Below are 12,729 nucleotides of genomic sequence, written 5' to 3'. Positions count from 1 at the left end.
AAATACAAGAAAAACATGTTATTATTATTATTATTGTTATTATTATTATTATTGTAAGTATTAGTATTAGCATTAGTGTTATTGTTGTTATTTTTGTTTTTGCTAGCCACATTAATAATGATGATAATCCTGTACCTGTGCTTCTTTCATGTTGTCCTGCTCATTTACTCTTGTATCACTCTTGATTTGATTTTTTTTCTTTTTTTTTTGAGTTATTTTGTAGTTGATTTGTTCCTTTTTAAGAAGATTCCCACAATTAGACCCGCCCACCCAATGCCAACGGTGTCACTGGAAAACATGGTGTTTGAAAAACTTAAAGAAGATGGTCTCAGTGGACTGAGTTTGAGTTAACTTTAAAATGTGAATATATCAACCCATGAAAAAAAAAAAGTTGAATCTATTTTCATTACTTCATGTTGCAAGATAAGAAGAAACCTATTCAAATATGGAGGTTGAGAGACGGTAGAGGAGTATCTTACTAACTGTATCTTAAACCTGTAACTGAAATCAGACTAATTCACGAAAAAGAAATACTGCCAAGGTAATTCAGAGACACAAATAGATAAGTAGACTGCCAGAATGAGTTAAGTTTAATTTAATTACATTTTATTGATTTTTAATATAATAATAATTTACAAATAATTTTTAATTTTTAATATGAATCTTGAACAGTCAGGTCAGATCAACCTGAAACTTTTATGATGGAATTGTGGAAGGAAAAATGTTATATTAAAATAATGATAATTGTACTAATAATGATAATGATAATGGTCATAATTATAATAATTCACTTGTTTCTCCTGCTCCTTTTTTGCCAGGGAGAGGAGGAGAGCTTCATCCTCAAGTCCTGCACCAGGAGAAAGACCGACTCAATAGAGAAGCGCTTTTGTTTCGACGTGGAGGCCGTGGACAGGTGAGGGTGGCGGTCGGCTCGCAAGAGAGCCGAAGGAAAACTTAGGGAAATGAGAGAACTCCGGCCGGACGAGGATGATTTTTCCAATTTAGGCACTTAAGCGCCTCGCCGATGTTATTACTCCTTGTCGACACACGGAGGCGCTGCTTGGCTGATTTTTACGTGATGACGCAACGCCGCCGGGCGTTTGGCCCTGTGAGCCCGGGTCCCTTCGCCACGCTCCTCCCCTTTCTCCCTCCTCCTCCGATACTGATCCTCAGTTAACCTTCCATGAGAAACCTCCCCCCTGATTCTGTGTACTCCCACAGTTACTTAGATAACCCCGGGCCCTAAATGTTTATTCGCAGTACATTTAATTAAAGGGAACACTTCAACTCCCTGCAATGACGTACTTATACTTCTATTTTTTCATTTTTTTATTTTTTATTTTATTTATTTATATTTTATTTTTTTATTCTTTCCGTCACATTTGACTGAATGTTTTTTTTTTTTTTCAAACATGACTAACCTAGGCTGATTGGAGACGAAGAGGAGATTTTAATTGTGATGACTAATGAATCTGAGTGTGTGTGCATGTGTGTGTGTGTGTGTGTTTGAGGGGGTGTACTTGCTTTGTGATTGTACTATGAATTGTATATTTGTTAAAGACTGGCAATATCTAGGTCACGCATCTCACAGGAGATTGGTGACGCTTGATTCTTGGTCTTTTGTTTTGTTTCGCCATGGAAGAAAAAAAACAAAAAACAGTATTAAATGTTTTGAAATATCCCTGTCTCTTATATAATAGCCTGAACTTTCTTCAGGTCTTTCTTTGAGCACAGACAGCATTTGTTCAGCAAGGTCTTTTACTTTTGTACGTGTTGTTTTTTGAGTTTCACCCAACCCTTAAGCAGTTGTTGGATAGAGGTCAATTGATTTCATGAAGTTTGGAGTGTATGTGGGGATTTTTTGCATATACATTCGTGTGCGTGCACATATACATACTGTATTTTCACGACTATAAGGCGCACATAAAGCTATTAGATGTTCTTTAAAATGCGCGGCGCGCCCTATAGTGCAGTGCGTCCTGTGTGCATAGTAGAGAACACCATGAGAACGTTATAGGGGGAAGTGTGTGCGTTCTGCAGAACATCTTTGTTTTAACAACCTTGAAAACATCGCCGACAAACACATCAAGCCCACCACATCACCAACATGCACGAGGTGCCGCTCACTTTCGACATCCCGGTAAGTCACACTGTGGAGAAGAAGGGGACCAGCACGGTAGCGATAAGCGCAACTGGGTACGAAAAGTTTTCTTGGAAACCGTAGTGTCACTAAGAGCGGAAGGCAGCGCCGGGCGAGTTACGCCACAATTTGCGAATGGATCGTAGAAACTCGGGCTAACGTGTCTGCCGGCACTGTTGTTCGAGCTTTCGCAAAAGCCGGTATCATTTCCGAGGAGTCGCACGGCTCGGAAAGTGACTCCGACATTGAAGAAAGTGAACCTGGCATGTTTGATGGAGATTTAGCGCAGCTGTTCAAATCAGAAACACACGATGAGGACTTCGATGGGTTTGATTGATGATGATTCCCGGTAAAAAAATGTGAATACCAAACTCAGTTTAGCTCCTGCTCTATTTTTAAATACGCAAACTTGTATGCTTGTTTGTGTGTTGTTGTTGTAAGGCAGACGCAGTAGAGGACACCATGAGAACGTTAAAGGGGGAAGTGTGGGCGTGGATTGTATATAAAAATAAATATAAATATATGTATATAAAACCCGCGCCCTATAATCAGGTGCGCCTTACGTGTGTGTTAAATACAGTTATGGCTTACATAACAGGGACTGTGCCTTTTAGTGCGGTGGCCTTTATGGACGTGAAAATACGGTACATGTTTATATACATGTGTTGATGCATGCATACATCGATACTTACATATATACATACATATGTGCATGCATACATACATACATATGGACAGAAATGCGTGCATGTATACATTCTAATATATAATACATAAGTTCAAAATGATCAGTCAAAAAGGAAAGGAGAATTAATGAAAATGGAACAAGCGCGCAAAACAAAAGGTACTAATGGTGGAAGCTAATGTTTTTTGTGTGGGTTTTGTTTATTTAAGTATTTAACTTCCCTCTGATAATTTACTCAGCTCAGTATGTTGATAATGCTACTCTAAATGGAGTGCTGGCTTTTTTTTTTTCTTTCCATATATTTTATTAAAAGGAAATGAAAAAGAAAAATTGTGATATATAGTCTGGTTTTCACTATAACATTTTGACAAATAGAGAAAAAAGAAACATTTTCAATCAAATGCCATTAACAGCTACAAAAAGAAAGAGGCAATAATGATAATATAGCAACAAAAAATATGTCATAGAACTTTGTTATTAAGTGCCACGTTTTATGCTCAGCACTGGCTCTTAGATTGTTATAAAGCTTTGTGTACAGACGTGTAATTAAATGGCGCAAACTTTGATCTCCGATGAGACATTTCTGTCTTTTTCTTAATTTCCTCTTCATTTTTATTTTCTATTTTTTACTTTTTCATGTTTCCTGAAGGCCTGGAATGATCACCATGCAGGCTCTGTCCGAGGAGGACCGCAGGCTGTGGATGGAGGCGATGGACGGGAGAGAACCGGTAGGTATCCCATGGTTACCGGGTAGAGAGAAAACTTAAAGTCCCATAGTTGCTAGGTATTGACTTATAGCCACTACGCTTAAACAATTCCTTTGCCATTTCCTTGAATGCATCATTCTCTAATGCTTATACACATAATCAGAATACTTTATTCACTCCCTCCTACCTTTTCATTATTGTATGCTTTTATTTTTTTTATATATACAAACATACAAGAATGAATCATGTAATAACATAGAATACATATATATTACATGTAACTTTGTATCCCACATTCCTTCTATTTTTCGCAGGTGTACAATCTAAATAAAGACAACCAAGCGGAAGGCTGTGAGTAAATAGTCTGGGTTTATTGACCGAGATGTGACGTTACACGGTTATTACCGCAATTACAATTCTGTCAGCTTTTGCTCGCGTCACTATTCAAGTCTCTTTCTCCACCAGTGGCCCAGCTCGACGTGATCGGGTTCAACGTCATGAAGAAATTCATCTACGCAGTGGAGACACGAGGTGGGGTATTAATTCTGATTTTATTTTATCTTTCACACATAGCGGTACATTGCTGTGCGTTATTACTGTGTATTAACACAGCACCTGTGGGTAATAATGACACAGGTCCGCGCCTGGTGAAAGAAAAGATTGTATTTTTCACGTCTCGGAAATTCCCCCGTCAGCGAACCTGACAAATTTCCATTTAGATGGAACATAATCACAGCAGTTAGGTTTTTCTCGGCTTCGTCATCCGCATCTTAACATAATGGTACAATCCGGGGTGTTATTCCACGTTATCCCGGACATTCTGCAAATAAGTTTGACCTCTACTTCGGTTGAGGTGGTCATATATAAATTGTACGATTTAGCGTGGTGGAACGACTGTTGTTTTAATGTATAAAATCTATTTGTAATTTAGCTTCCGTTACAGTTATTTAAGTGTCAGTTACAGATGTCATGTTTTCCCTCCAGGCATCGGCGAGCAGGGCTTGTACAGAATCGTCGGCGTCAGCTCAAGAGTGCAGAAACTCTTGAACCTCGCTATGGGTAAACACACTGAATACACAATTCTGAGCATATGACTGGCTGTTAGAATTAGGAGGTTTTTGGTTTTAACCCCTCAGAGGCATCTGAAAGAGCTGACAGTCAACTAAGATAACATAAGATCCCCATAGGGGACTTTTGTCACAGCAGGGCAACAATAACAATACATTTGAATATGAATATAAATAAAAGAGACAATTGACGAAGACAACAAAGAGGATAAAAATAAATAACAGAATGAGGACATGACGCGTGTGGATGATAAGGTAGTGGTAGAGCAGATTCACCTCTGGCCGGTCAGAGTTGTGTATCGTCTATGCTGTTATACAGTCTGATGGCTGTGGGAACAAAATAGCATCTGAAGTGTTCAGTTCTGCACCTGAGTGTGACAAAAAACAAAACTTTTATAAGAACCCCCGCCCCCGTTTTCTTTTTCCACCTTTACAGACCCTAAAACATGTGCTGATGTGGAGCTGGACAACCCGGAGTGGGAGATTAAGACAATCACCAGCGCCATCAAGCACTACCTCAGGTTTGTGTGCCGATTTACCAGTCAGAGCCTGAAATAATAAATATATATATAAAAAAAAACGCATATACCACCATGGGAATAACAAAAAAAATCTGTGAAATATGAAAAACAAAACAAACTAACATTACCCCTCCCAAAAAATACACAATATATTTATATATAATGAAACATTGCAAATTAAAATCCAGTTTTAATCTTGTTTTTATTTTACATTTATTTATTTTTTTGAAAAATGCAAATTAAATAAGGGGGATGTGCAGAATTGCGGCAAATATAGAGGGATAAAGCCATACAATAAATTTATGGGAAAGAGTAGTGGATTATATGTGTGTGAATGAGAGGAACCAGGTGGAACGGTGAGGATACTATTTATATATTATATATTTTTTGTGTTTTTATCGTGGACTTTTTTCTTATTGCAGATGTTTAAGCGCGAGGTGAACCGCTATATGATGGGCATTGGCTGTCTTTTCAATCTTTTTAGATGAAATATATACGAATAAATACAAAAAAATGACGGAGCGGTTATTTGACTTTTCTGTAGTGCATGTCCGTGTTTATAATGTTGTTATTACATTTTTATCACTGCGACGTGTCCGATGCTCGACAACTTCCCCGCACGTCCGTCTCGAATTACAAAAGATATAGAAATAGGCTACAGAGCTAGCATGTTTATATATTCCCTTTTCCCTCAAATATGTACACACACACACACACAAGCACGTCCGTGCACGCACACACACACGGACACACAGAGCTTTAATATGTCAAGTCCTTTCTTCAAGCCTCATTGAGAACCGATAGGACACGTCGATAAACCGATGTCCTGCTGTGCTCGCCGACTCGAGCGACAAAGACCGATGACACCACAGCGGTCTTTTTATATTTATTGATTTTTTTCCTTCTTTTTTTTTTTTTTTTTTTTTTTTTTTAAATCACCCTCACTACCTTTTTTTTCAGAGTGCTTCCCGCACCTCTCATGACGTACCAGTACCAGAGGAGCTTCATCAAGGCGGCGAGTGAGTATTTATTTATTTATTGATTCACAATTTTTTTATGTATTTTTGTCTTTATTTTTTCATGCCCGCTACGAATCCTCGTCGGGCAACGAATACACTCCATGCGGAACACTGGTCCCGGGTGATTTACAGGAAAAAAAATCAGAATTTAGCGGGAACAGCTGTGGAATGTGCAGCGAGGAGGAATCCGTTAAATCCCAATCTGGTTGTCATGGGGACGGATACAAATAAGCGTGGATTTTTAATTGACCGAAGTTTCAGAGACGTCTGATGGAGATCTCGTCCATTCTTGATGTGCATTTTGCACTCATTCATTCATTGATTTATTCATTGTATATGCCGTTTATCTGGCACTATCATTGGATAGTAAGAGACATACAAGCATTCACTTATTCATTCATGTGTTATTGAGACAACCAACTATAGGGACCTGCAACTACATGTATTCACTCTGTTATTTAAACCTCATACAGAAAAAAACAACTATTCACTTATCATTTACATGTCATATAGACCAGTAGGACCCAACCTTTTTATTGAGATTGTAGATTGTTTAATTGCAACTATAATAATAAGTGTGAATCCACTGTGTGAATCCACCTTTTCCCCTTTGAAAAGAAACTTTCCGTCAAATGTCTGTTTTTTTACTCATTTTGCTAGCATTTTCGGGTGGCCGATACGTAACCGGGAGATACCTGTCATTTTGCAAAATAAAAGATTTTTCAAAATTAGGATTGTTCAGACTCAGATAATAAATCCAAAGGAAATATATATTATTATAATAATTATAATTATTTTAATTTATTTGAATTCTATTTTAATTATGATATAATTCTAATTAGAGTAAATACCAATTGATCTGGGGGTTGGGGACCACTGATATAGACAACCAATCATTCAATCTGTCTTTCAAACCTCATATACTTGTGTAAAACCATTCACTCTCCTATCCACATTACTTTTAGAGACGTACAATAATCACTCTGTCATTCAAACCTAATATAGAGATCGATGACCAGTCACTGTCTCATTCATATCTCATATAGAAGCAAACCACCATTCACTCTGTCATTCAGATGTCATATAGATCAGCGGTCGCCAACCTTTTTTACATCACGGACCGGTTTAATGTCAGGCAATATATTCATGGACCAACCTTTAAGGTGTGGCGGATAAATACAGATTAATATTAATACATTAATATCCCAGTATTCCTAAATATTCCATGAATATTCCTTCATGTTACGCAGAGCAGGCGTGGGAATCACCTGTCGCGATAAACGCATATTTTAAGTAGGTCTCCTGGTATTGTCTATTAAAAGTAGCTTTCTTTTTCTCAGTGGTCATACACTCCTTCTGTCTCCTCACTGGGCCTTTTCCACTTTGCAAAGAAACTTTCCAAAGACATCAGTTTTTTACTCATTTTGCTAGCTTGTGGGTTTAATAACAGCGTTAATGTATCACGTGACCGAAAAAAGCATCTTGACATTGATCAAGAGCGAAAAGAGATTCAGTCATTTTGCAAAATAAAACATTGTTCAGGCTCGGATAAAAAATAAAATTATTCTTTCTGTGCAACCCGGTACCAAATGACCCACGACCTTTGGCCCAGGGATTTGGGACCGCTGATATAGATAACCAATCATTCAATTTGTCATTCACACATGTCATATATGCGTGTTCTTGGACTGTTGGAGGAATCCTGAGGAAACCCATGCAGACATGTGGAGAACACAAACCCCACACAGAACACACTCATATATGGTCAATCAACCTCCGTTTTAACCTAATTTTATCGACTTAACGCCTTTTTTCCCATCACTGGAATACACATCTCAATATTTTATCCCTCGCATCCGTGCTAATAATTGCGCCGTGCCTCCTTTTGTTTCTGCTAGGATTTCTGACGTAGAATCCGCAGCCAGACGTGTCAGAATAAACTGAAATACGCAGGGATTTTTATTAATTTCTCATTAAGTTTAATGTGGAATGGGCCGAGAGTGGCCCTCTAGTTGATCTTTTTTTTTTTTTTATGTAATGAATTAGTTCGGCTAATGATTTTCTGCGCTCATGTCTAGAATTTGAGTGGATATTTAATCCACTTACGAGTCGGATTTTTACATATATGGCGCAGACACCGGGCGGCTTTCTGCCTCGACTAAGCTCCTCATATTGATAGGTCGGAGGTTCCTCGGACTTACCGTTCCCAAAGTCGCTCCTGATGGCCAAATCGGTGTGCTTGTGAATGCATGTCATAGCAAGGGATTAGCCAAGCGCTAACTATAAATTTTTACGCCTTTTCCAGAAAAACGTTTTTTTTTCTTCTATTTTTACGGGCTGGGTTGCATGAGTTCAGTGTATGTGTGCAGATGGGATGGATGGATTTTTATTTTCCTCGGAAATAACACGTCACCTGCCCGACAAACTGCACTCTGCTCTTTAATCCAGAGATTCTGCAGAGCCTTTTCACGTCCTGGTTCCAAATCCAAGCCGCTATCGCTTCCTCCGCGCGTAGAGTTTGGTCTCGACGGGCTTGCTGGGACGTTTTTCTTTTTGCTCGCTGGAAGCCGAGCGTTTAATAAACCGCCGGTTGGGGAGGAACTCCAGGAAGTGACTGTGTGCCTCTGGCAGCGCTACCGGGGCTCCGTAGCAAAAGCCAAATGGTGAGAAAATCACAAGTAGTGTTTTTGCAAGGATTAGGAGTTTATATCTGGTTTATAACAGCGTAAACATTGTGACACATGTATCTCTTTTTTAGTTCACAAACATTCAGCGTGCCCAAAATCTGAATAGTTATGTTTAAGAGTGTGTTATTCTGATTTTTTTATTTGCTCCGACGCAGAGCTATGCAGAGGCAGTCGTGCGTTTCCAAAGACGAGTCCTCATTTGAACTCCTTTTTTTTTTTAGTACCGTCGCCCCATCTTGCAGTCTCGCTACTCGCCTAGTTTAAACTTTTCTGCCTCTCTCCGCTCCACCTCGATACCGTTATTTTGAATACCTGGCTTGTAAAAGCATGCCGAGGGAGTGGGCGTAAAGGAGATGAGGGAAAGGAGCGGTGTGGAAACATCGAGTGGGCGGGACACGAGACGCCCGCTTGACTGGGGATTATTCACTTTTGTGCGCAGTGGCTGCGATAATCAGTGTATTAATGGGGTTATAACAGTGTAATAACGGTGATATAGCAATTCTATAACATTATTTGAGAAAAAAAAAAATTGAGTTAACGACAACTATCGATCGAATGAGGGTGTTTCAAAGAAAGCCGCTTCCGCCATTCGGAGAAGTGTTGTTTTCTCGGGAATGTGCAAAATTACTCACCAAGACCATGTAATAACTGAGTTGTTACACATACTGTGTTGTTAGTAAGTAAGTATATAATAAGATTTACTCAAATCGACACAGAATGATGTCATTTTTAAATATACACTCACAGTCTTTGCCCTCCTGCCCAATGTCAAGCGGGATTGGTTAAACGCAGGATAAGTTATATACACGATTGATGCAATTACATAAGGATTTAAGGGTCAGGTCCTCTCATTCACACACACACACACACACACACACACACACACACACACACACACACACACACACAGACATACTATATGTGTGCGCTTGCACTGCATGTAATTCCCCTGATTATATTGACATTTTTATTCATTAATCTATTTATTTTGTTCATTATTTTGTTCCAAGGACCTTCGATTCGAGCCACAATTTCATCCCCTCTGCGTGAGAAATTGTTATTAAGATATACGGTCTATTTATACATATGTGTAATGATGTCGTCTCCTCTTTCTTTTTGTATTTAATTCAAAAAAAAGAATCAGAAGATCCGAAATTAAATTTAAATTAAGGCGTTTGGAGGTATGAAGGTTAGCTGCAGCAAGACAGAATGTGTGTGTGTGAATGAGACCCAAGTAGGACAGTGAGGCTACAGGGAGTGGAGATCAAGAAGGTGGAGGATTTGAAGTAGTTTGGGTTAACAGTCCAGAGTAATGGAGAGAAAAGAAAAGAACATGTTCAAGCATGTTGAAATTAGTGTAGAAAAGTGATGTGCGATAAAAGAGAATCAGCCAGAATGAAAGGAAAGATGTACAACAGGTATGCTCACACTTTTTTCGCTACTTATAAAAAGTCAAAAGGATCAACAAAAATGCAAAACATTCTTTAAACTTACAATGTATATTCCTGTACCTTGCATAACCGCATGAGCCAATATTGCACAACACAAAATAAATATATACATTTTTTGTCATGACCCAAGGTCACTCTGATGACTTGCACTGATTTTAATCGTAGTCCGGACAGTCGCTGCTGACGACCAGCCTTATTAAGATGACGTAATTCACCCGAAACGATGCTTTGGTCGCGGCTTCCGCGAAGATCTACCGGTATTACTGGTAGATCGCGATTGACCTATTGAGCAACCCTGGTGGTCAAGACAGTGTTATGACAGTGTTATGAAGAAAAGACAGGAAGCAGAGCTTTAAGAAGCGGAGATGAAGATGTTGAGGTTCTCCTTGGAAGTTACGAGCAACGGATAGGATCTAGAACAAGTCTCTCAGAGCACATGTTAGATGTTTCGGAGAGAAGGTCAGAGAGGCTAGGCTGAGATGGTTTGGACATAAACAGAGGAGGGATAGTGACAGAAATTGTCAAAGGTTGCTAAAGTTTGAAGTGGAGCACTGAAGAAGAGGGTTATGGGTGGAGTGAAAGCAGACAAGAAGTCAGTTGGTATGAGAGAAGAGGATACAGAGAACAGGGTTAGATTGAGGAAGTTGATTCGCAGCTGAGAGCAAAAAGAGGAAGAAGGTGTAAAAGATCAGGGGCCTCAATGCCTCACTACAAAAAGCGTATATTCAAATGTAGCGATTTCCCCATTTCATTTCCTAAAGCATCCGCGATGAATATTTAATAATGCACAAACTATTTACTTTTCATGGTTTTTAAATGGGATGCCAGCTTCACCTTGAACCTGCCGTAATGCGAAATGGTCCAAACCAGGGTGTTGGCAGCTCGACCTCCATGGTCGTAAAAATAGACATCATTTGAAGAAGTCTATATTTTTCTGTACTAAAAAAAAAAATCCAATGTTGTTCTTTGTTTTTACTGCTCTACCCCATTCCGAAACAACAAATGAAAATGATAAGTAACGTTCCCTCCTTCCTGTCTAAAAAGAGGCACGAGGCTTGTTCTTGATTATATAACAAAGGTCCAGCTGCGGACGAATTCCCCCAAAATTTTAAATGCATGAATCAAACTAACTGCTGATTCTAATTGCTACTCAGGGTCCTCCCATGTCCAAGACGTCAATCATCTGAAGTGAATATCAGGATCTCAGTGAGAACATTGTTGACCTCGGCATAATGTGTCATTAATAGAAACGGACAAAACAAAAACTGCTGAAACAGATGATTGCCTTTATGCGCAAATAATAATTTTGGTAGGTTCACAGATCAGACTCAGAATCATACATACTCTATTGATCCCGGTCGAAATTGAGCGGTCTCAGATGCTCCGTACAGAAAGAAGTAAAATCAATAAATAGGAAGAGATTAGTGGGAACGGATATATAAAGACAATAAAATATAAGTGGTGTCAAGGTTCAAGATAGAACTAGATGGACTAGTGAGATGAGAAGAGGTGAAATTGTGTGGTGTTCTAACCGAACCAAGTTATACAGTGCGATCGACGGTAGCGCCTCAGTGGAGTCAGTCTGCTGCTGAATGAGCTCTAACAATTGGTCAGCATGTTACGGAGTGGGCGAGAGGTGGTGTTACCAATTGCCCTCATCTTGAAAAATGTCCAGCTCCGAAACCATAACCTTGCTGGCCTTACGGATTCATTTATTAAGTCTGTCGGTGTCAGCCACCCTCAGGCTGCTGCCTCAGCATGCAACAGCGTAAAAGATAGTGTTGGCCACAGCAGACTCATAAAACATTCCCAGCATTTTCCGGCAGATGCTCAAGAACCTCAGCTGCCTCAGGAAGTAGTAGCAACTCTGGCCCTTCCTTGTAGACTGTATTAGAGTTGTTCGTCCAGGTCAGTTTGCTATCAATGTGGACACCCTGGTATTTGTTGTCCTTTACAATATCCACATCAACCTGAGATGATTGACATGAGATGATTTTGACCTTCTGAAATCCAGCTTTCTTAGTAAGCTGCAGATGATTCTGCTCACGCCAAGAGGTAAAGGAGTCCCCAACAGTCCGACTCACCCCCCCGATGCGCCCAACCACAGCTGAGTCATCTGAAAATTTCTGGAGGTGGCAGGAATCGGTTCAGAAGGGGAGGGGGGACCGTCCCAGTGTTGCAGACTACTCTGTCTGAATGACAGTGTTGCAGGTGTACATACTATGATCTGCCAGTGAGATAGTCCATGATCCAGGGCACAAAGAAGGCATCTACCCGCATGGATAACAACTAAGTGCAAAGTAGAAGTGACCTGATGTTGTTGAATGCACTAGAGAAGTCAAAGAACATGAGCCTTACAGTGCCGGTCCAGATGGGCATAGATGCGACCCAGCAGTTGGAATCATCCACCCCTTGGTGGAACTCATAGGCAAATTGGAGGAGGTCCAGATTT

General features: G+C 39.7%; 1 protein-coding gene across 1 annotated transcript in view; it reads left to right on the top strand.

The window, feature by feature from the left end:
* The window catches only part of LOC147216894 (rho GTPase-activating protein 26-like), an 80,866-nt gene that overhangs the window by 46,892 nt on the left and 21,245 nt on the right, over positions 1-12,729 (top strand). Inside the window, exons 10-16 of the mRNA XM_086176755.1 lie at positions 819-913; positions 3,475-3,553; positions 3,847-3,883; positions 3,998-4,063; positions 4,517-4,591; positions 5,036-5,120; positions 6,081-6,139. Coding sequence (XP_086032881.1) covers positions 819-913; positions 3,475-3,553; positions 3,847-3,883; positions 3,998-4,063; positions 4,517-4,591; positions 5,036-5,120; positions 6,081-6,139 — 496 coding nt within the window. The remainder of the gene's footprint in view (positions 1-818; positions 914-3,474; positions 3,554-3,846; positions 3,884-3,997; positions 4,064-4,516; positions 4,592-5,035; positions 5,121-6,080; positions 6,140-12,729) is intronic.

This window comes from Fistularia commersonii, chromosome 29 (assembly GCF_037954325.1).
Source record: "Fistularia commersonii isolate RoL2024-O1a breed Wild chromosome 29, RoL_Fcom_v1.0, whole genome shotgun sequence".
NCBI lineage: Eukaryota > Metazoa > Chordata > Actinopteri > Syngnathiformes > Fistulariidae > Fistularia > Fistularia commersonii.
Note: the sequence above shows the minus strand (reverse complement) of the source record. Positions and strands in the feature narration are given on the sequence as shown.